The following is a 20,455-nucleotide window of genomic DNA, read 5'->3' on the forward strand; positions in this document are numbered from 1 at the left end:
TGTCTTGAGGTCGCTTATTCGTTCTTCTGCCTCAGTTACCCTAGCTGTTAGATTATCTAGATTGGATTGGATCTCAATGATAGCATTTTTAAGTTCTGCCAATTCAGCTTTCATTTCTGCCCTTTGAGACTCTATGTTGTCATTAATTGATTTCTCCATTCTAGCCATTGTCTTCACAATTGCTAGCCTGAATTCCATCTCTGACATCTTGGTTATATCTGCATCCATTTGTAAATCTGTAGCATAAGTCATAATCTCTGAGTCTTTTCTATTTTGGGGGCTCCTCCTCCTAGTCATTCTGTTGATGGATGTTTGATGGAATATATAGAGTCCAAATTATGGACAGAACCCAAGCAAGATGCACCTGTTTTCTTGGGACCTTAGGGTTGCTGGCCTCTTGTTTTCCTAGTCTGGCTTATGCGGGAGGGGCCTGCCGCGCTGTTACTCAGGCAACCCTGTTTGGGTGGAGTTGCCCTGTGCCCCTGTGGTGGGGGATGGGCTCAGGGGGAATCAGTTTTTGGGGCTTTTGTTCTCTGGCGGCTTTCCCTGGCGGCTTTCCGCATCCCTTCAGCGAGTCAGAGCAGAAGAGACCGTTTCCAACCCTCTGCCTCAGAGCAGAGAGATCTCAGTCTGTTCTTCAGTGAGCTCTCCAGGCCACACCGTCTCCGTTTCTGTCAGGGCTGTTATAAACTGCAGCGTCCTGGGTTGTGCGCACCTCCGCAGCGCTCCCAGTCCTGCCTCCAGATCAGGGCACGGCTCTGCCCTTTGTGCTTCTAAAACCGCCAGCCACTCCCAGTTCGCACGTGTGATCCCGCTGCCCTGGGGTTTCTGACCCGGGGGCTGCAGTTCGCAGGCATGACCCCGCTGCTCCGGGTTTCTGCCCCCGGGGGCTGCTCTAAAGTCCTTTCCCCACCGCTACCAGTCTGCGAGTCTGTGCCCCATCCGCAGTGCGCAAAGCTGTCGCTCACCAGCGGTGTAGGATCCCCACAGCCAGGCACCCTCCCGCTGCCGTTTATCCTCCGATATCTGCCCGCAGCATCAGGGCTCCCCGCTTCGTACCTCAAAACCAACCGCCTGCGAATATTCTGCTTGTAGAGATCCAAATCTTCTTACATCTCATGCTGGTTTCGTGGGTGCTCAGAGTGGTCTGGTAGATATCCAGCTCAATTCCGGGGACCGGTTGAAATAGGGTCCCCTACTCCTCTGCCATCTTTCCTCCGACTGTTCTTCAATTTGATTATTAACCTAACTGCAAAGCCACAATCTGTGTTATAAAGTTTGGCTGCTGCTTTTGGTAACCATTTTGAACTCTGCTTTAAGGTAGCATTAAGTATGTGTCAAAGTAATCTGTGAAAGAATGGAGGAAAAATAGAGAAGAAATCTGACCTTAGAGCAACGAAGGATTTTATAGTGACAAACGTGTGTTTTTATTATGTACATCGCAGGTGTGAGTATACAGTTCCTTTGCTCCCCCAGACCTGAGGAGCCTATTGAACATGTTACAGCATGTCTACAGGCCTTACACACCTTGCTAGATTCTCCTTATGCCCGAATCCATATTGCAGAAGATCAGGTACAGTCTATTTCTATAACAGATAATAAATTGTACACTTTGTTTTCATATTTATCTTAAGATAATTTTCTCCCATATGAAATAAATATTATATAATAAGTATTCAGGATTTTTTACTTTATCTAAGACATTATAGTGAATGTTGGATGACTAGGCGCAGCCAGCATAGAAATAGTCAGTATATCTTTTTAGATGTGTTCCTCGGTAGTCAAGTAAAACTAAAAATTAAGGGATGCCTTCAATCCCAGTTAATGATTCTACTAATAAAGGCCTGAAATAATTTATAAGGCTATTAAATAAATTATACCACTTTTAAATGATAAAGTTTTATCTCTCATTTAATGAAATTTTTTTTGCACTGGCTCAACTACTCATCTAAGCAGTTTAATGAATTGCTTTTTCTAATTTCTGTATGTAATATTTAGAGGACTTTATTCATGTTACAGAATGAATCTACTGGTGGATTTGTTATTCTTTTTAATTAGAAATTCTTTTCTTTTCATACTAAGAGCCATCTTTTTGGTCACCAGCACTACCATGAGGGGTAATTTTCCATAAAACACAAACGAACAGAGTTGCTATCATTCATTATGTCAAAATTAGGATTGCACATGATGCTGACCAAAACCAAAATAAAACAAAGCATATGCTTTGTGATTACAAGATTCACTCACTGATGAACTCTTCTTGTACCCCAGCCTTGCAGCCTGAAGCTGTTCCTCAGCTAAACTACAGATTACTGCAAGAAACTTCTGGTTTTTATAAAATTTGAAATTTAATCTGTGAATGAAAAGAGAATACTGTGTTTACACTCGCTCATTTTGGTTTTAACATAATACATCCCACACCCATCTACCTAGCTTTTTTTTGAACCCAATATTGTTTTGTTTATCCAAGCACTGCTTTACACTTGGATGGATTATATTTTTTTTCCTGAGCTGGATTCTATAATTTCAAAATCAGCAGAGTATACTGACTCAAAAATTGTATTCATTCACCCAACAACTTTTACTCTGTGCCTGTCCTGCATCAGACACAGTTTGAGGCTATAGATAGCAAAAGCTGTCTCCCTGCACCTGGATCAGGAGATCAGGATGGTATGACAAGTGCTGAGCTAGTGTATGTAAAGCTATGAGTAAAATAGAGGGGAGGAGCCCTGACATTATCAAGGAAGGTAAGGAATGGCTTCTCAGAGGAGATGATGGTTGGATTAAATCTTAAAAGAGGAATTAGTGAGGCAGCACAAGAGGGATGGGTTTTCCTCTCTGGGAGAAAAGCAAATCCCAAGACAGGGAGGCATGAGAGAACATGACAAGTTCAAGGACACTACTCTCATTTGCTTTGGCTGAGACAAATGGAGCACGTGGGGGTTGTTAGGAGATGAGGCTGCACAACAGGGAAAAAGCCAAATAATAAAGATTCCTGTATGGCATGTTAAAGGGTTTAAAATCTGTCTTAAAAGTCATAGGGAATCATTAAAAATGTTAAAATAGAGGAATAACCTGGTTCAACTTGTATTTCAGAACATGATATATATAGATTTGATCACTTTTATCGACCTTGTGAGATTGGTTGATAAGAGATGACAAGGGAGGCAGGGAGTCCAGTTAAGAGGCTCTTCTCATTTTATTTCCAGAGAAATAGCGAGTTACACTGGCTTAGGGAAACTGAATAAAGGAAGAAAAAAAGAGGGCCGGGACTGGAACGCGAGAGTATATTACAAAAAGTAAAAAAGGATGGAGATGAGGAAAGTAAGTCAGCACCGGAGACTACTAGAAAGGTAGGAGGAGAACTGAGAGAACAGAGTTACAAGGGCAAGGGAGAGTTTGAAGGATAGACAACAGTCTCAAAAGAACCAGAATCCAGTATATTAGGGCAAAAGAGAGTCCAGGGAAGGTTACTAGTGACCTCAGACAGAGCATTTTCTTAGGTGGGCAGAAGCCAGATTGTGGAAGAGTGAGGAGTGAATGAGGGGTGAGGGAACTGGAAGCATTGGGCTGGGACCAGAGAAAGCACAATAGAGATAGAGGACATGGAGGCAGAGAGAAGGATCTGAGAGGATTTGGGAGGGGGGTGGGAATTAGACAGGAAAGACCTGAGTGTTTTCCTTATACTGGGAGAGGAACCTACCTAGAGAGAGAAGCTGAAGACATATGGAATACAATTGAGGTCCTTGAAGAATCCTTGGGAGGTCAAATAGGATAGGACAGGAAGCAAATAAGGAAAGATCAATCAACCTTGGGTAGAGTCTGGACACTTGATCTCAAGGAGAAAGGTAAAGGTGGCTTTGGTTATAGTTAAGTTTTTTTCTTCCTCTTTGAAATTTGAGGCAGGTTCATTGGATGGGTTTGAGTGGAAGACTGAAAGAGGCTTAAAGTGAGTGGTGAAAGTTTGTAATAGTTGCTGAGATGAATGAGAGAGGGACTTATTGGAAGTGCCTAGTATCCACAGTAATTTGTTGGCTGAAAATGTGTTGGAATACAATATGACCATTTCTCAAGATTGTTCTAATGTTCTTACTTGTTACACAGTCATATATATTAATTTTAGCTACCAAATAGATTTATTTTACATGCATATTTACTTAGATTGTAATAATGTAAATGTATCCTTTGAAATTAAGATTAATTAAATTTACTTGTATTAATTTATAATAGCTGATCGGTGTTGAGTTGCTAAGTGTTTTGCACCGCCTCCTGTTGACCTGGAACCCACCATCTGTTCAGCTGCTGGTTACTGGAGTTGTACAGCAGATAGTAAGAGCTGCTCAGGATTATTTGCAAGAAAAAAGAAACACTCTAAGTAAGTACTAGAAATTGTGCTAACTTGGAAGTAGTTCTTATTTGTACTCTAACTTTTTAAGTGTCAATGCCAGGAAGTTTTTAATAAAAAATGTAGTCATAGATGTAGAAGATTTGCAATTGATTTTGCTTTCATTAGAAAGAACCAAAGGAGAGGTGCCTGAGTGGTGCAGTCGGTTAAGCATCTGACTCTTGGTTTCAGCTCAGGTCATGATCTCAGGGTCGTGGGATTGAGCCCTGTGTCAGGCTCCACGCTCATTGTGGAGTCTGCTTGAGAGTCTCTCTCTCTCCCTCTGCCCCTCCCACTTGTGCTCTCTCTCTCTAAAATAAATAAATAAATCTTAAAAAAAAAGAAAGAAAGAACCAAATGAAATTGCTGGTAGTCAACTATTTTTCACCTTCAAAAGTGTCATCTTCATATGGTTCAACCTAACATATATGTTCCTCGTAATATGAAATATGTTCCTAATAAAAATTTTTTGAAGTAAAAAATGGGTTATCCTTTACTTTTAAGGAGAGGTCAATAAACAGAATTCTAGCAAGGCAGAGAATCATTCTGAGAAAGACATGTGTTATCAGTTAGACATTCAGTTGTAAATTCTTTTAAAAGAATTTCCCGGGGTGCCTGGGTGGCTCAGTCATTAGGCGTCTGCCTTCGGCTCAGGTCATGATCCCAGGGTCCTGGGATCGAGCCCCGCATCGGGCTCCCTGCTCCGCGGGAAGCCTGCTTCTCCCTCTCCCACTCCCCCTGCTTGTGTTCCCTCTCTCGCTGTGCCTCTCTCTGTCAAATATATAAATAAAATCTTAAAAAAAAAAAAAAGAGTTTCCCAAATACATTTACTGTGTAGTTTTATCTACTCTGTTCTATTACTTTTTTTTTTGTTTCTGGAAATTTTACCGAATTTTCTTTCCCTCAAGATGAAGATGATATGGAAAAAGAGTCATGTCCTATAGTAGGAGAAGGCGGTGACAGCGGTGGTCTTGTTCCTGGAAAATCTCTTGTGTTTGCAACTATGGAGCTGTTGATGTTCATTTTAGTACGGCATATGCCGCATCTCAGTACCAAGATGTCGGATTCACCCAGTCACATAGCCACCAGAACTCGACTGTCAGAAGAAAGTGCTCGTTTGGTGGCAGCCACAGTTACCATACTCTCTGACTTACCATCCCTTTGTTCGCCTGCTGGTACGATATTAATCACTATTCGGAAATGCATTCTATTACAATAGACAAAGATGAGCTTGCCTTTGATTTCGACTGCTATTATGAACTTATTTTCCTCTTAAATAAGTATGGAAGGAGAAGTTAGTCTTTTATGGTGTGTTGACCTTTAGGAGACTATAAAGATTAAGGATTTAAAAAACCCAAAACTTAAGATGTTCTTCAGATACATTTCAGACAAACTTCAGCAAGGAGATAGAACCACAGTTTGAGGCAAGGTACTGAACATTAGCAGACAGGCATATGGTGGGATAACTAAACCTGTTAGTTTCTGATCTGGTTTCCACTCTTGAGGAACTGACAAACTGAAAAACGTCAGATGAGTGTGACCACCAACTCTTAGGAGGAGCTAAAGAAATTATAGCTGCAAAGATGATAGTTGTCTGAAGATACCTGAAAAGTACTGGATGGAAACATAGACTTTCCCTCTATTTATCTGGAAGGGAGAAATAGTATGAGTAGTATAAAGGTAAATTTCAGCCCAACACAAGCTTATAGATGTGAAAATAATGAGTTCTCCGTTGCTGGAGCTTTGCAGACCAAGCAGAATGGCAGCCTGAGAAAGTTTTGAGTGTTTTCCATGAAGTGGGAGGTTGGATTCGATGACCTTAAAGTTCTTTCGGCTGCAAATTCCAGTGTTTTTTTCATTTTTTCTTTGCTTACCCATATAGTCTTTTCATTGTTTTTCCCAGCTTGGTTAAAGATGACTTGAGTACGCTGAAGATTGATTACATGTCTTAGAATTGCTACCAGATTCATCAGGTTGCTCAGATAGTTATCCAAGTATATGGTAGTGCTTCCCTTCCATTTTTCTATCTTCTTTTCTCATTTTCATTTTGAAAGGCACAATGTATTAAATAGGTGAAATATTGGAAATAATAAAACAAGGCTAGTTGGAAAATATTCTGTCTTCTTTAATATACCTTGCCACTTTCTCACTTTCCTTTTCCAAACATTGAATTATAGTAGTAGTAATGCAGTAAATTTTGCATAACAACAAGGGAAAAAATAATATTAAACCACAATCAATTGTAAAAACAATTGAAAGAACTGTAATATGAGAACTGAGTAGTTATGAGGTAATCTGATTTGTTTTCAATTCAGGGTGTATGACAATCCTGCCCACGATTCTGTTTTTAATTGCAAGAGTATTGAAAGACACAGCGATAAAGTCTGCAGATAATCAGGTTCCTCCACCAGTCAGCGCAGCGCTTCAAGGGATCAAAAGCATCGTGACACTCTCAATGGCCAAGACTGAGGACACTCAGAAACAGTGGACAGCTCTAATTCGTAGCACTCTCGCATGCATCCTGGAATATTCTCAACCAGGTAACCTAATCAGGGCTTCAAATCCGTAATCTGTTTGTCAATAACCAATTGAATGAGCTTGTCAGAAAAGTGCTTTATAACACCAAGTCGACTCAGAAAGGTGTTTTAGTCACACCTTGCAGATAACTTTAGTACCCCTTTCTGGATATTGACTGTAAATGTCTTTGTCTTAGCACTTAAATACATGTTGGAGGCTCTCCCCCCAAAAAAGGACAGAAAATTTCAGAAAATATACTCAGAATCAAATTGATATGTGTTAATATATTTGTTTGCTTCATATGTTTTCTTTTTAATAAAAATAATAAAATAGGAAAGTTGAAGTATCTGTCACCACCCCAGCTTATCCTCAAATGAAACCGCAGTCTTGATTTTGATGTTTCATTATATATGTAAATAAATATACTTTCTGTATTAGTAAATATAGGTCTATATTAAAAAATAATAAAATACATGTATATATTAACAAATTTATATATGAATTCTATATAGACTGAGATAAATAACCATGAGCAATATATAGTATTTCTTTTGTGTTTTTAAATTTACATAAATAATGTCATAGTATATCATTCTACCTTTACACTCTCAAGAATAAGGTTTTTTTGGGGCGCCTGGGTGGCTCAGTTGGTTAAGCGACTGCCTTCGGCTCAGGTCATGATCCCGGAGTCCCAGGATCGAGTCCCGCATCAGGCTCCCTGCTCAGCAGGGAGTCTGCTTCTCCCTCTGACCCTCCTCCCTCTCATGCTCTCTGTCTCTCATTCTCTCTCTTGCAAATAAATAAAATCTTAAAAAAAAAAAAATAAATAAGGTTTTTTTGAGCTATTAATGTGTACATATAAAACTCTCATTTATTCCTTTTAACCTCTATGTCATTTCCATCACATGAATTTTTCAATTATTATTCATTCCCTTGTCAATTGATATTTCTACTTTTTCTGATTTTTTTCCCCATTATAAAAATTGCTGCTATGAAAATCCTTATAAATTCTTCATGCATTTGTACTATGAGATTTTCTAGGGTACACCCCTAGAAGCAGAATTGATGGCACATTTTAATTTTACCAGACATGGCCAAATTGCTCTCCAGAGTAGCCGTATGAATTTACACACCCACCAGCAGTGTATGATAATCTCTGTTTCTCCATGTCCTCAACAATAGTTCGTATTTCAGACTTTTAAATTTTGCCATCTGATGGGTAAAACGTACTATCTTATTGTTTTAATTTGCATTTCTCATTTTCCTAGTGAGTATAAGCATTTTTCATACTTGTGTTTAATTTGGGGGAAGTGCTCATTCACATTTTTGTCCATTTTTCTTCTGTGTTTGACTTTTTCTTTCATTGTATTTCCGTTGTAAAGAAAATGTCAGAGGACTGAAAACAAAGAATAATAATTAAAGATTTGCCATGTCACCTATCACCTATTAAAACATGTGCACTCTAAGACTATGGAGCAGGTCCATGAATCAGGAGATAGGGCAATGAAACACACAAATTACTTAAAACAGACATTCATCCACATGAGAATATAATACATGATAAAAGCACATTCATTATTCTTCAGATGGTTTGTGTCAGCTATTTGAGAACCAGTTCCAGTTAGGCCCTCACCTCATATCATGACTCAAAAAAAAAAAAAACCCAGAGAAATTAAAATGATAATGTATAAGTTTAAAAATAGTTAAAGAAAATACATGTAAAATTTTAATGTAAGACTGGCAAAAGAGTATGTAAGTGTAAGAATGGAAAATATCAATGTATTAGGCTATGTAGAAATAAACTTCTACCTGTCAAAACATCTTACATTAAAAGGTAGCTAAAAAAAAAAGACAGCTGAAAAATTGACAACAGTATTTATGCCAGTGTTAATATCATTCATACACAAAGAAGTCTTAAAGATAAACATTTAACACCTAATAGAAGAAAGAGGAAAGGACACACATTGGTAAAAAGGAGATAGAGATGACCTCCACACATATAAAAAAGTCAGCCACATTATTATTTAAGCAAAGAAATACAAACAAAAACAAAGTAATATAAAACTTTTTCTTGTAAAATTGATTTTTTTTTTTAAAGATTTTATTTATTTATTTGACAGAGAGAGACACAGCAAGAGAGGGAACACAAGCAGGGGGAGTGGGAGAGGGAGAAGCAGGCTTCCCGCTGAGCAGGGAGCCCGATGCGGGGCTCGATCCCAGGACCCTGGGATCATGACCTGAGCTGAAGGCAGACGCTTAACGACTGAGCCACCCAGGCGCCCCAAAATTGATTTTTTTTTTAATGTGACTGTACAGTTGGAATTGTTACCAAGAGAACATTTTCATACTTCGCTGAAGGACGTTTAAAAATGGTTTAAACTTTCAGGGAATCAATTCTACGGAATGTACAAAGAGCCTTGAAGGATTCATTATGTTCAAGGTTATTTATCACAGTCTATTTTACAATAATGAAAATATGTGATAAATAAAACTACCTGGCAGTGGGAAAAATTATAAAATATAAGACTATATATTAATTTGGGTTACATATCCATTATACTGATTAAAAATCATATTTGTAACTACATATAAAAAAAACTACCCCAGACCAGAAGAAATTCAACCAGAACCTGAAAATTAAACTGTCACAAGACTCCTGGATGGCTCAGTCTGTTGAGCATCCAACTCTTGGTTTGGCTCAGGTCATGATCTCAGGATCTTGAAATGGACACCTGGATCAGGCTCCACACTCAATGTGGAGTCTGCTTGAGATTCTCTCCCTTCCTCTCCCTTCCCCTCTGCTTCTCTCCCTGTCCTCATGTGCAAGCACACACTGTCTCTCAAATAAATAAATAAATAAATAAATAAATAAATAAATAAAATCTTTAGAAATTAAACTGTCACTGGATGGTAGAATTACAGATTTTATTTTCTTCCCTTGACCATTTTTATATTGTTAAACAATGACCATGTGTTATTTTTATTATCTGAATTTTTAAAATAATTATTTGGAAGAGAAAACCTTAGTTTTATTAATGCTGCTGAAACTATTTTAGCTTTATCATGAGTTAATGTTTTGCTTTTTAAAGTAGGTTTTTAACAAACTAAAGAAATGTTAAATGCCATATTTATATATGTATGTATATGTATATGTGTGTAAATAGGTAAATAGATATGAATAATAAGATAAAGAAATAGTTAAGAATTTGTTTAAGAATATAAATATTGTTTTAATTCTCATGGGGCAGTTCCATACTCAATAATCATACATTTTTCCAATTGTCAGTTATATAGGAAGGTTTTGATATTTTATCAGTCTAGTTCATTAAAACTAAGTTAATTTAAAGGTCTGATAAGAAAATTAACTTGCCTAAGATATTCTGTCCAGAACTGAATTCTCAGGAGACAGTATGAAGTAGGGATCAAGGCCACAGGTATTATTTGTATAGTATTTGTAAGCAAGGCAAGCAGAATCCCTTGCTTTACAAGCAAAGTTTTATAATAGGGAGTTTTTATTTAGGAAATCATATTTCCTAGTATGAAATCTGAGACTTCCACTTAGAAAAAATGTGCGTGTGTGTGTACGTGAACACAGACACATGTATATAAATCTCCTTGGAGATGGTGTACACTCTTAAGATTGGTGCCATTTTCTTTCATTTTTAAACAATTTTCAATTTTGAAATAGATTTCAAACTTTTTAAAAAGTGAACTACAGTATACCCTTCTAGATTCACTAGCTGTTAACATTTTGCCACGTTTTCTTACTCCATAATCTGCATGTTATTGTTAATGTCATTGCTAATTTTGCTGAGCCCTTTGAAAATACACTGAAGTCATCATGACTCTTCACTACTAAATGCTTCATGGATGTCCTTTGAACGAGAACATTCTCTACATAACCACAGAAGAATTATCAAATGTAGGCAATTTAACATCAATACTACACTATTATTGTTCAGATGCAAATTTTACCAATTGTCCTAATAATTATTTTAATAGAACTTTTTTCTTTTTATTCAGGATACAGTCCGGGATCATGCGTTGTACTTAGTTGTCTTAATACTTTAGTCTTCTTTAGTCTGAGGCAGTATCTCAGCTTTTCTTTTTTAATCTTTCATGATACTAGTGTTTTTATAAAAATGCAGACATCTATTTTATAGATTGGTTTTCAATTTGGAATTGCATGGTTTTTTTTCTCTTGGTTAGATTCAGGTTATGCTTTTTTGGCAGGAATACTATATGAGTATTGTTATGACTTTCTCCATGCATCATGTAAGGAGGCATATAATGTTGCTTCATCCCATTAATGGGAATGTTAACTTTAATAACTTGATTAAGATGGTGTCTGCCATATTTCTCCACTATAAAATTAATGTTTTCCCCTTTTATAATTAATAAGGAATTTGTGGGGAGATAATTTGAAACTCTGTCAATTATCTGTTTCCCATCAAGCTTTCACCCAATGGTTTTTGGGGGTTTTTTGTTTGTTTTTTAAGTAAACCCTACTCCCCAGCATGAGGCTTGAACTCATGACCCTGACATTGAGTCGTAGGCTCCACTGACTGAGCCAGTCAGGCACCCCATACCCAGTGGTTTTAACATCTGTTGTACCTGAACCAGTTATTACTGTGATATCAAAATGATAATTTTCTAACTTCTACATTAATTTTCTTCCTTTTACATTTATTACTAGCATTTCACGGAAAGAGCTTTTTCTTTGCCCTCATTTTTTATTTTCTTATGTGTTTATTGTTTATTACTATCAGTACAGACTTATGATCCTTTTTTTAATTCAGTGGGTCCATTATTATCATTTTGACATATCCCCATTATTTCTTGAGCACATTTTTACTTTCTTGCACCAAAGATATAGCAGACTTACCTTGTATTTTTCCTGTTGGTGCTCTGGAATCCATCACTTCTCCAAAACAGCTCTGGTTTCTTTTAGTAGAAAATGGTATTTAAATGGCGAATCTTAAAGTCACAATTTTATTTTATTTTATTTTATTTTAATTTACTTATTTGACAGAGAGAGACACAGCGAGAGAGGGAATACAAGCAGGGGGAGTGGGAGAGGGAGAAGAAGGCTTCCCACTGAGCAGGGAGCCCGATGCGGGGCTTGATCCCTGGACCTTGGGATCATGACCTGAGCCAAAGGCAGATGTTAAAGTCACAATTTTAAAATAAAGTGTTAATTTTCCAACAAAAAATTGCTTACAGTGTCACAAACTCTGAGTCAAATTGTTTTCATTTCGCCTACGATAATATTTCTACTATAGAGTTCTCGGGTTTTTAACAGGTGTGACTTAGATTATTGTAGATTGGCTAAATCCTTCAAATTTTACATCTCTTTTTTTCTTTATGTTAAGTTAACAGGCTTCTTTTTGACTATTATTCTTAGCCCATTCTATTTTATGCCAGTACCTTAATTATTAGATAATGTTAGCATATAAATATATATGTTCATAATCCTGATAAATTACTGATTATCATTGAGTATTTGCAGTTTCCAAATTAGTCCAAATTCATACTTAAAGAATATTAGTAAGTTCAGCTGTGGAAGAAATGATAAAGACAAAATAGTTTAGGTCTCTTACTTTATATATTTAATAGTAGTTTTCTTTAGAATAAATATAGATATTTCCTGTATTTCTAATTACATACTATATTTCCATTAGGTTGTATTTATTCCCAAATAAATGATTGTAATAGAAGTTCTTTAAAGTTATAAGAATACCATCTTCAAGAAATTGTGCAAGATTTTTTTTATTATGTTTGTGTAAAATGTATAGGTTTTATATTTACTGAATAGAAAGGTGTTATCACTAAGAAAGCCTACTCTGGATTTTTAGAATATCTTATAATCGCTTAACTTTGTTGGAAGGAAAGAATTTGGAAATTTTTGATCCATCTAAACTACAAAGAAGTTACATAAATTTTAAGTAATTTTATATTATTGTGTTATCTTTCATTCAAATTTGCTTTCCCTTGTAGAGTTCTTGTTAGGATTTATGCCTGGATTTTTTTCAGTTAATATTGTACCATCCAGAAAAACAAGGAAAAAGGACTTCAATACAGGACTTACGAAAAACTCTCCCTGTTTCCTTGTAGTAGATGAGTTCTGTTCATAAAGTTGTTTATGGATTGTATTAGATTGAGACACACACTGTTATAAATGTCATTGGGGGAGAGAGGGTTATTGTTCAAGATTGGAATTCCAAAACATGTTGGAAACAGCACATTGCTTTCATTTTTCATATATTTTATTTCACATATTTTAATATTATTCATCTATTTCAGAAGATTCCATGCCTATGCCTGATGAAGTAAGCATGCTAACAGCAATTGCACTCTTCCTGTGGTCTGCTAGTAGTGAAATAATAGGAGTCCAATCATTACAGAATGGCTGCATGAACAGATTTAAAAATGCACTGAATTCATGTGACCCATGGGTAAGTTCCACTTAAACACAGAGGTAAACATTTCACTTTATCAGTGAAATTTCAGATTGATTCATTAAAATGGGTGATGCATCACATGAAAACCTAAATATTTGTTATATGGCTTTTAAATAGAAAAGCTGGAAAAGATCACTCAGTTTAAGGACTAGGATACACATACATATGTGTATTTACACATGCAAAAAATTCTCCAATATCTAAAATATTTGATTAACCTTGGCTTATAATGGTAGAGATTTTACATGAGTCTATGTTTATATTTTTCACTGCTTACTTAATGGAACCAAAAGCATTAAAGAATAAATTTATAGTAATACATATTTTGATGAACCTATTGGAAGCCAGTTTTTCTAGAAAATAAGTTTTTTTGGCTTCACAATGTCAAAGTATAAACTAATGATTCTCAAACCTGCTGCACATCAGAAAAAAATCATCTTAGTAACATGATTCCTAGACTCTGCTACTGTCTTCCTGAATCATAAGTCTGTATTTTGAAAACATTGCCCAAGTATTATGTCCAGCAAGGTCTGGCAACTTCTCTTCTACCAAAGTGCTGAAACAGCTTTATTCCACTATTGTCCTATATGGTGATGGGCCTGCCTTTTATTCTTCCTTCCTTCCTTTTTTTTTTTTTTTTTTAATGTTACAATGAAGTCTTTTTAAGCTAAAGTGGAACCAATGAGATTTTACTTTCTAGGCCTGGAAAACTTAAATTGGCATAAGCAGTCATTTCCAGAGAATTCAAATGAATTTGAGTTGTCTATCCAGTGTATTTTTATAGCATTGTTTGACATCCTTTAGATATTAGCCTTCCTTTTTAAATATGTTAGGCTAAAGTGGAAGGGACAATTGTCAAGCAAAGAAAAAATTAAAAACATAAATTGGAATTCCTGATTTATAGCTTCTTCCACACTATAGAAATATATAAATTATATAAGCTTGGTAATTTGGCAGTTACCATATAAGGAATATTTATTTAATTAATGTCTTTTCAGTTAGTTTTTTTTAATTAGCTTATTGGAAGTTTTGTTATTCTAACTTTATTTCTATAAATAGAAAATGGCATTAATTCATCCCACATTTTTATTTTCATTGCGCAGTATCACATCTTTTCAGCATATATTAAGTTGCAATGTGATTGTACAGCAAATGAGAACTATCACACATGTTAATTAATACAATTATTTTCTAATATAGGTTCAAGCCAAATGTTACCAGCTTCTCCTCTCAGTCTTCCAACATTCCAATCGTGCCCTTTCAACTCCGTATATCCATTCCTTAGCTCCAATAGTGGTTGAAAAGCTGAAGGCTGTTGAAAGAAACAGACCAGCCAGTAGCACAGAACTTTTAGCTGTTCAAGAAGGAATCAAAGTTCTGGAAACATTAGTTGCTCTTGGGGAAGAACAGAACAGTAAGTATTCTTAGAAAAAGCCAATAGTCCAAAATGAAGAACTATATTTTATATACATATGTATATCTATCTTACTTGATATTGGACACAAGCCATTGCAACAGTAAGTTTACTAAGGAGTGGTTACTATCTGAAAGCTTAATATTTTGGTCATGCTACTAACATAATGTATTGAGTTTATTTATACTCATTTTTTAATGAGCGAGAGGTTAAAATAAATTACTGATGGCCTTTCAACACATTGGTTTTTTTTTTCTAGGAATGTACTCTTTAAGAACTAGGAAAAATGTGGATATTTAATAGGTTTATAAAAGTAATTTATTATGGTGTTCATAATAGAAGTACAGAAGCTTTATAACAAATAGGATTGGATTAGTATTAATACCAAACATCATTTTAAAATACCTCCAATTTTGAAATTTAAAAATTATTTTTATTTAATGAAAAGCTACCAGATACGTGCATTTAATCAGAGACTTACACAGCTTAATACCTATTCCTCTTTATCCCTTGATTTCATCACAATCTAAAATTTGTTTTTAGAAATATGACTTTTAATTGTTGCAGAAAGACTATACTTTTTAAGCTAGTACCTTATGATTGAACATTAAGTGTTCAGGTCATAAATAACTGAGATGAGTATCCTTATACAGATATCTTTGCACATATTTTTTATTTTATCTATCAGATAATTCCTTAATGTGAAATTACTGGGGGTTGAAAGGAATGTACATTTTTAAGGCTTTTAATATATATTGCCAGATTACTTTCAGATAACAATTACATCCATTTTTTTCTATTGTAAATTTTTTCTTCTTCCTTTGAAAAAAATTTTACAGGAAATTGGAAAGGTAGTAGAGACATTGAAAAAGTTATTGTAAGAGCTTCACTATAAAATAATAATCCAGGGGTGCTTGGCTGGTGTCTGACTCTTGGTTTTGGCTCCATTGGTGGTCTCAGGTCCTGAGATTGAACCCTGAGTTGGGCTCCATCCTCTGTGCTTGGAGTCTGCTTGTCCCTCTCCCTCCCCGTCTGCTCTTCCCCCCAACACACACGCACACATGCTCATGCTCTCTCTCTCAAATAAATAAATAAATAAAATCTCCAAAAAAAAATAATAATAATCCAGAACTATAATAGTGGAAAAGGAGAAATGCAGAGGTGATTGTGAAAAAAAATTGATCTGATTTGATGAGTGACTAGTTACAGGGAGCAAGAGAAAGAGAAGAGCCAAACATAACTGTGTTACCTGGAAGAAGCATGGAAACAGTGTCAGAATTGGAAATGTCAGGAAGAAGAACTGTTTAGGAGTTGATAGGTTTAGTTGAAATTAGATATTAATAGATTATTTGGATAGAAATGTTGTGACTGACCTCATGGCCTATGTTTGTGACCATGATGGCCAAAACCAAAGGTAAATGGTGGCCATCACATTATATCATATATGTTCATTCATTTATTCATTGATTTGATGTTATCTTCCTGATGAATGCCATCATATCCCATTATGAGGACTCATTTACCTTTGGTTTTTGCATGCATTCAGCCTTAGGTTTATCTTAAATTTTTTTAAATGCCAATTTTACTGTACCTTAAAAGTCTTCCTATAATTCAAAACATGTGTTATCTCAGTGAAGCAGTCTATTAAAAAATGAAGAAACCATGATAATGCTGATATATCTAACACTTAAAACTGTAATGTATAGTTATATAAAATATAGTAATGTAATTCCCAGGGGGTAAATTTTCAGCCTTTAAAATTGTTTTATCACTCACCTTTCTGCACATCAGTTACAAATGCTAATTTTTTGTTTTTAACTTTATAGTATCCATTACAGAAATAGGCAATGAATGTTTTTTCACCCAACATGACCAGAGTTGTAAGCTAAAGACATTGGAATTATGTTTGAGTCTTAATTCTTGTTCATCATCTTTATTCAATCTGTTACTCAAAACTTGTCCTTTTTTTTGACTTCTCTGGGATTCAAGAGAACCTTGCTTCCTATTCTTATGTCTAATCATCTCATAACTAAATAGCTATAATAGTTTCCTAACAGATATTCTCCATCAATTTTACCTGTCCTTTGTTTAAGAATTGTGAGTAGTGGAGTGCCTGGGTGGCTCAGTGGGTTAAGCGTTTGCCTTCAGCTCAGGTCGTGATCCAGGGTCCTGGGATTGAGCCCCATGTCGGGCTCCCAGCTCAGCGGAGAGTCTGCTTCTCCCTCTCTCTCTGCCCCTCTCCTCCACTCATGCTCTCTCTCTGGCATGGCAGCTCTCTCTCTCTCTCTCTCAAATAAATAAATAAAATCTTAAGGAAAAAAAAAAAAAGAACTGTGAGTTGTTTCCTCTTGCATTACTGCATCAAGTCTGAACATCCTTGCTCAGTTCTCCAAACATTTATTCTGCTTCCCAATGTGTACCCACTACCCTGACTGGTCCAATTTTCTCACGCAGCTTACTTTAACCTCTGTACAGTCTTCAGTCTGTTTTCCCTCTCCTCAGGTATGTTTCTTCCCCTCATTTCTTCTTACACAAATGGATTTAACCTGCATCAGATCTCATTTCTTCAAGAAATGTTGCCCACTCTGATCTTTCCCTTCATATAATTTCTTTGGCAATTATAATCAACCTTATTCTATGGCTTTGTGGTTTTAAGATAATCACTAAAACTATAAAATCCTAAAGTATTCCTCCACTTTATGAGGCTTTTGAGGAACTCTGTCTCAAATGCTCACCATACTTTTTTTTTTTTTTTAAGAATTTATTTATTTATTTGACAAAGAGAGACACAGCAAGAGAGGGAACACAAGCAGGGGGAGTGGGAGGGGGAGAAGCAGGCCTCCTGCTGAGCGGGGAGCCCGATGCGGGGCTCGATCCCGGGACCCTGGGACCACGACCTGAGCCGAAGGCAGATGCTTAACGACTGAGCCACCCAGGTGCCCCTCACCATATGTTTTTAACACCTTAGTTCTCTAATTGTTTAATGTGCTGGATACCCTTTTCAACTAGGCAGTAACAGTTTTAGGTAGAGATGAATTATATATTTCCTAAAATTCTTAGCCCATTTCTAGATACTTGATGAGTACTTAAATAATTTATAATATATTTTTTCCAGTTAATTAACTGTTAAAAGCAAAACCTTGCTTTTCTACCTGATGTTGAAAACCTTGTCTGCTTTAGTATGCACAGTGTACTGAAGATGATTTCATATTTATTTGATAATTCATTATTATATTTTCAATGGAAGCTCTTATTATACAGTACTGTTATAATTCTGTGTGAGGGAAATTGAGCTAAATCTAGCTAATTCGAAGATTCTTGGGACTTTTAAAATATCAGTTTGCTGCCTTCTTTCTTCTGAAACTTTGTCATGGAAAAAAATCCAACTGATAAAAACTTCTGAGTGGTTTTCAAGGCAAAGGGTGTTTGTGTTTGTTCATTCATTCAACAAATAGTTATTGAGTGCCTACTATGTACTAGGTATGTTCTAGTCCTGAAATAAACACAAAGATCCCTGCTCTCTTAGAGCTTACATTGTAGCGCAGAAACAGAGACAGTGAACACCCTCCCCCGCTTGGGTATGTCTGTATCTATTTTAAATATAAATAAAAAATTTTGTATAGATAAACATTGTGTACCTATATCTATATAATTTTATGTAGAAGTGAAAATGGATATAACTATATTAATTTTGGATGTAGATACAATAGATGCTGAATTAGGTAGGTGCTATGGAGAAAAAAATACAGTACGGAAAGAAGATGTTCAGGGCCAGAATGGGATTAGGGTTCTGGAAAGGTCTCATGATTATTATCATTGTCTTTCTTGACGTCAGTGAGTGTTGTATTCCACATTCTGTATCAGATGCTTCCTGCTCCCCCTACAACCTTGGCTACTGTCACTCTACAAAAATTAACATAAATTAAAAGTGGAAAATACATGATTCTCAATGTTGATTATCAGATACATATGTATACATGATCACATTTTTTTAAAGAAAAATGCCAGCTTTAATGAAATTTATATTCCAGGATGGAATTGTTAATATGGCAAGACAGGCTAGTAAATGGGGTTAAGCTTCCAAATAAATCTTTGTTTAAGGGCTTAGAATTTATGTCAACCACAGGTTCTTGGTTTTTTTTAGCCCTACACTCTACATATTTGCTTCTTTTTGAGATATTTTTCCCTCACTTACTGTGGGTTTGGGGGGATAATGAAATGGGAAAGAGTTATATTTCTATTTTAAAAAGAAGGAAATACCTAGTTTTAGTTAAATAATAGTAAATGGATGCTGTTCAGGTTTCTGTTTCCTACTCTAACCTCCCTATTCTGAAATACCCTTAAAAATGTCATGATCTTACTCTCAGAATACATTCCGCCAGATGGCAGGTGTAAGGTACTTATTCCTTTTTACCCTTTTAGCCAGTGTTTTTTTTACCTTTTTTTTTTAAGTAGGCTCCACGCCCAGCATGGAGCCCAATGGGGGCTTGAACTCACAACCCTGAGATCAGCACCTGAGCTGAGATCAAGAGTTGGACACTTAACCGAATGAGCCACCCAGGTGTCCCTAGCCAGTAATTTTTTTTTTTAACAAAACAAATTAATATAAACCTAAAATATACAGTCTTTTTTTTTTTTTTAAAGATTTTATTTATTTATCTAAGACAGAGAGAATGAGAGAGACAGAGAGCACATGAGAGGGGGAAGGGTCTGAGGGAGAAGCAGACTCCCTGCCGAGCAGGGAGCCCGATGCGGGACTCAATCCAGGGACTCCAGGATCATGACCTGAGCCGAAGGCAGTCGCTTAACCAACTGAGCCACCCAGGCGCCCTAAAATATACAGTCTTAACAAACTTGGTCTCCAACTCAAACATATAGCTTGGCATTAAGTAAATATTTAATATTAATTATGAATTATTGTTGAGGTCTAAAACAGATTCTATTTGATGTTTTATTACGATTGAGACTACTGCAGTAATTGCCTAATTTTAAAATTAAAGTTGATTGTAATTGACAGATTTGTGATGATCCTCAGACTTTATCATTGTTACTTACAGGAGTCCAGTTACTTGCCCTTTTAGTTCCTACTTTGATCTCTTACCTGCTGGATGAAAATTCTTTTGCCTCAGCAAGCACAGCTTCCAAAGATCTTCATGAGTTTGCACTCCAAAATTTAATGCATATTGGACCTCTGTATCCACATGCTTTCAAGACAGTAATGGGAGCAGCTCCTGAGTTGAAAGTACGTTTGGAAACTGCTGTTCGAGCAAGCCAAGCCAGCAAGGCTAAAGCGGCCACCAGGCAGCCAACCCCTACTGTACATTCTGCACCCACGATTAAGCTAAAAACAAGTTTTTTTTAATTTGATATTCCATTCATTTTTATTTATATTGTCAACTGGCAACTAATAAGTGATAGCCACTGTATCATTCTGGGCTGTAGGTTCTACTTTATTTGTATATGGATATTGTATGCTTCTAAGTAGGTTAAGTAAAATAATGCTCATGCCACTCTCTGATTTGGAAGGAGTGATTGTTTTTATCATGTGGTGGATGTGCTCTCATTTTTCTCCTATAATGTTTTCTTTTTTATTAATTTATTTTTTAAATACTGAGCCATAGGCTCTTAAATTTAAGTGCTAAAAACAATTATATCATGTAGTTGGGCAGCCTATTGATA

General features: G+C 36.0%; 1 protein-coding gene across 2 annotated transcripts in view; it reads left to right on the forward strand.

The window, feature by feature from the left end:
• Positions 1-20,455, forward strand: part of HEATR5B (HEAT repeat containing 5B) — a 103,925-nt gene extending 83,470 nt beyond the window's left edge. The window contains exons 30-36 of one of the 2 annotated variants that reach the window (XM_081796918.1): positions 1,446-1,573; positions 4,231-4,375; positions 5,293-5,559; positions 6,700-6,924; positions 13,205-13,356; positions 14,563-14,776; positions 19,834-20,455. In XM_081796918.1, the coding sequence (XP_081653044.1) occupies positions 1,446-1,573; positions 4,231-4,375; positions 5,293-5,559; positions 6,700-6,924; positions 13,205-13,356; positions 14,563-14,776; positions 19,834-20,138 (1,436 nt within the window). In that variant the 3' untranslated portion in view covers positions 20,139-20,455. The remainder of the gene's footprint in view (positions 1-1,445; positions 1,574-4,230; positions 4,376-5,292; positions 5,560-6,699; positions 6,925-13,204; positions 13,357-14,562; positions 14,777-19,833) is intronic. The other variant, XM_081796920.1, reaches the window with a different exon arrangement.

This window comes from Leptonychotes weddellii, chromosome 10, assembly GCF_054177405.1.
Source record: "Leptonychotes weddellii isolate Sample4059 chromosome 10, ASM5417740v2, whole genome shotgun sequence".
Classification (NCBI taxonomy): domain Eukaryota; kingdom Metazoa; phylum Chordata; class Mammalia; order Carnivora; family Phocidae; genus Leptonychotes; species Leptonychotes weddellii.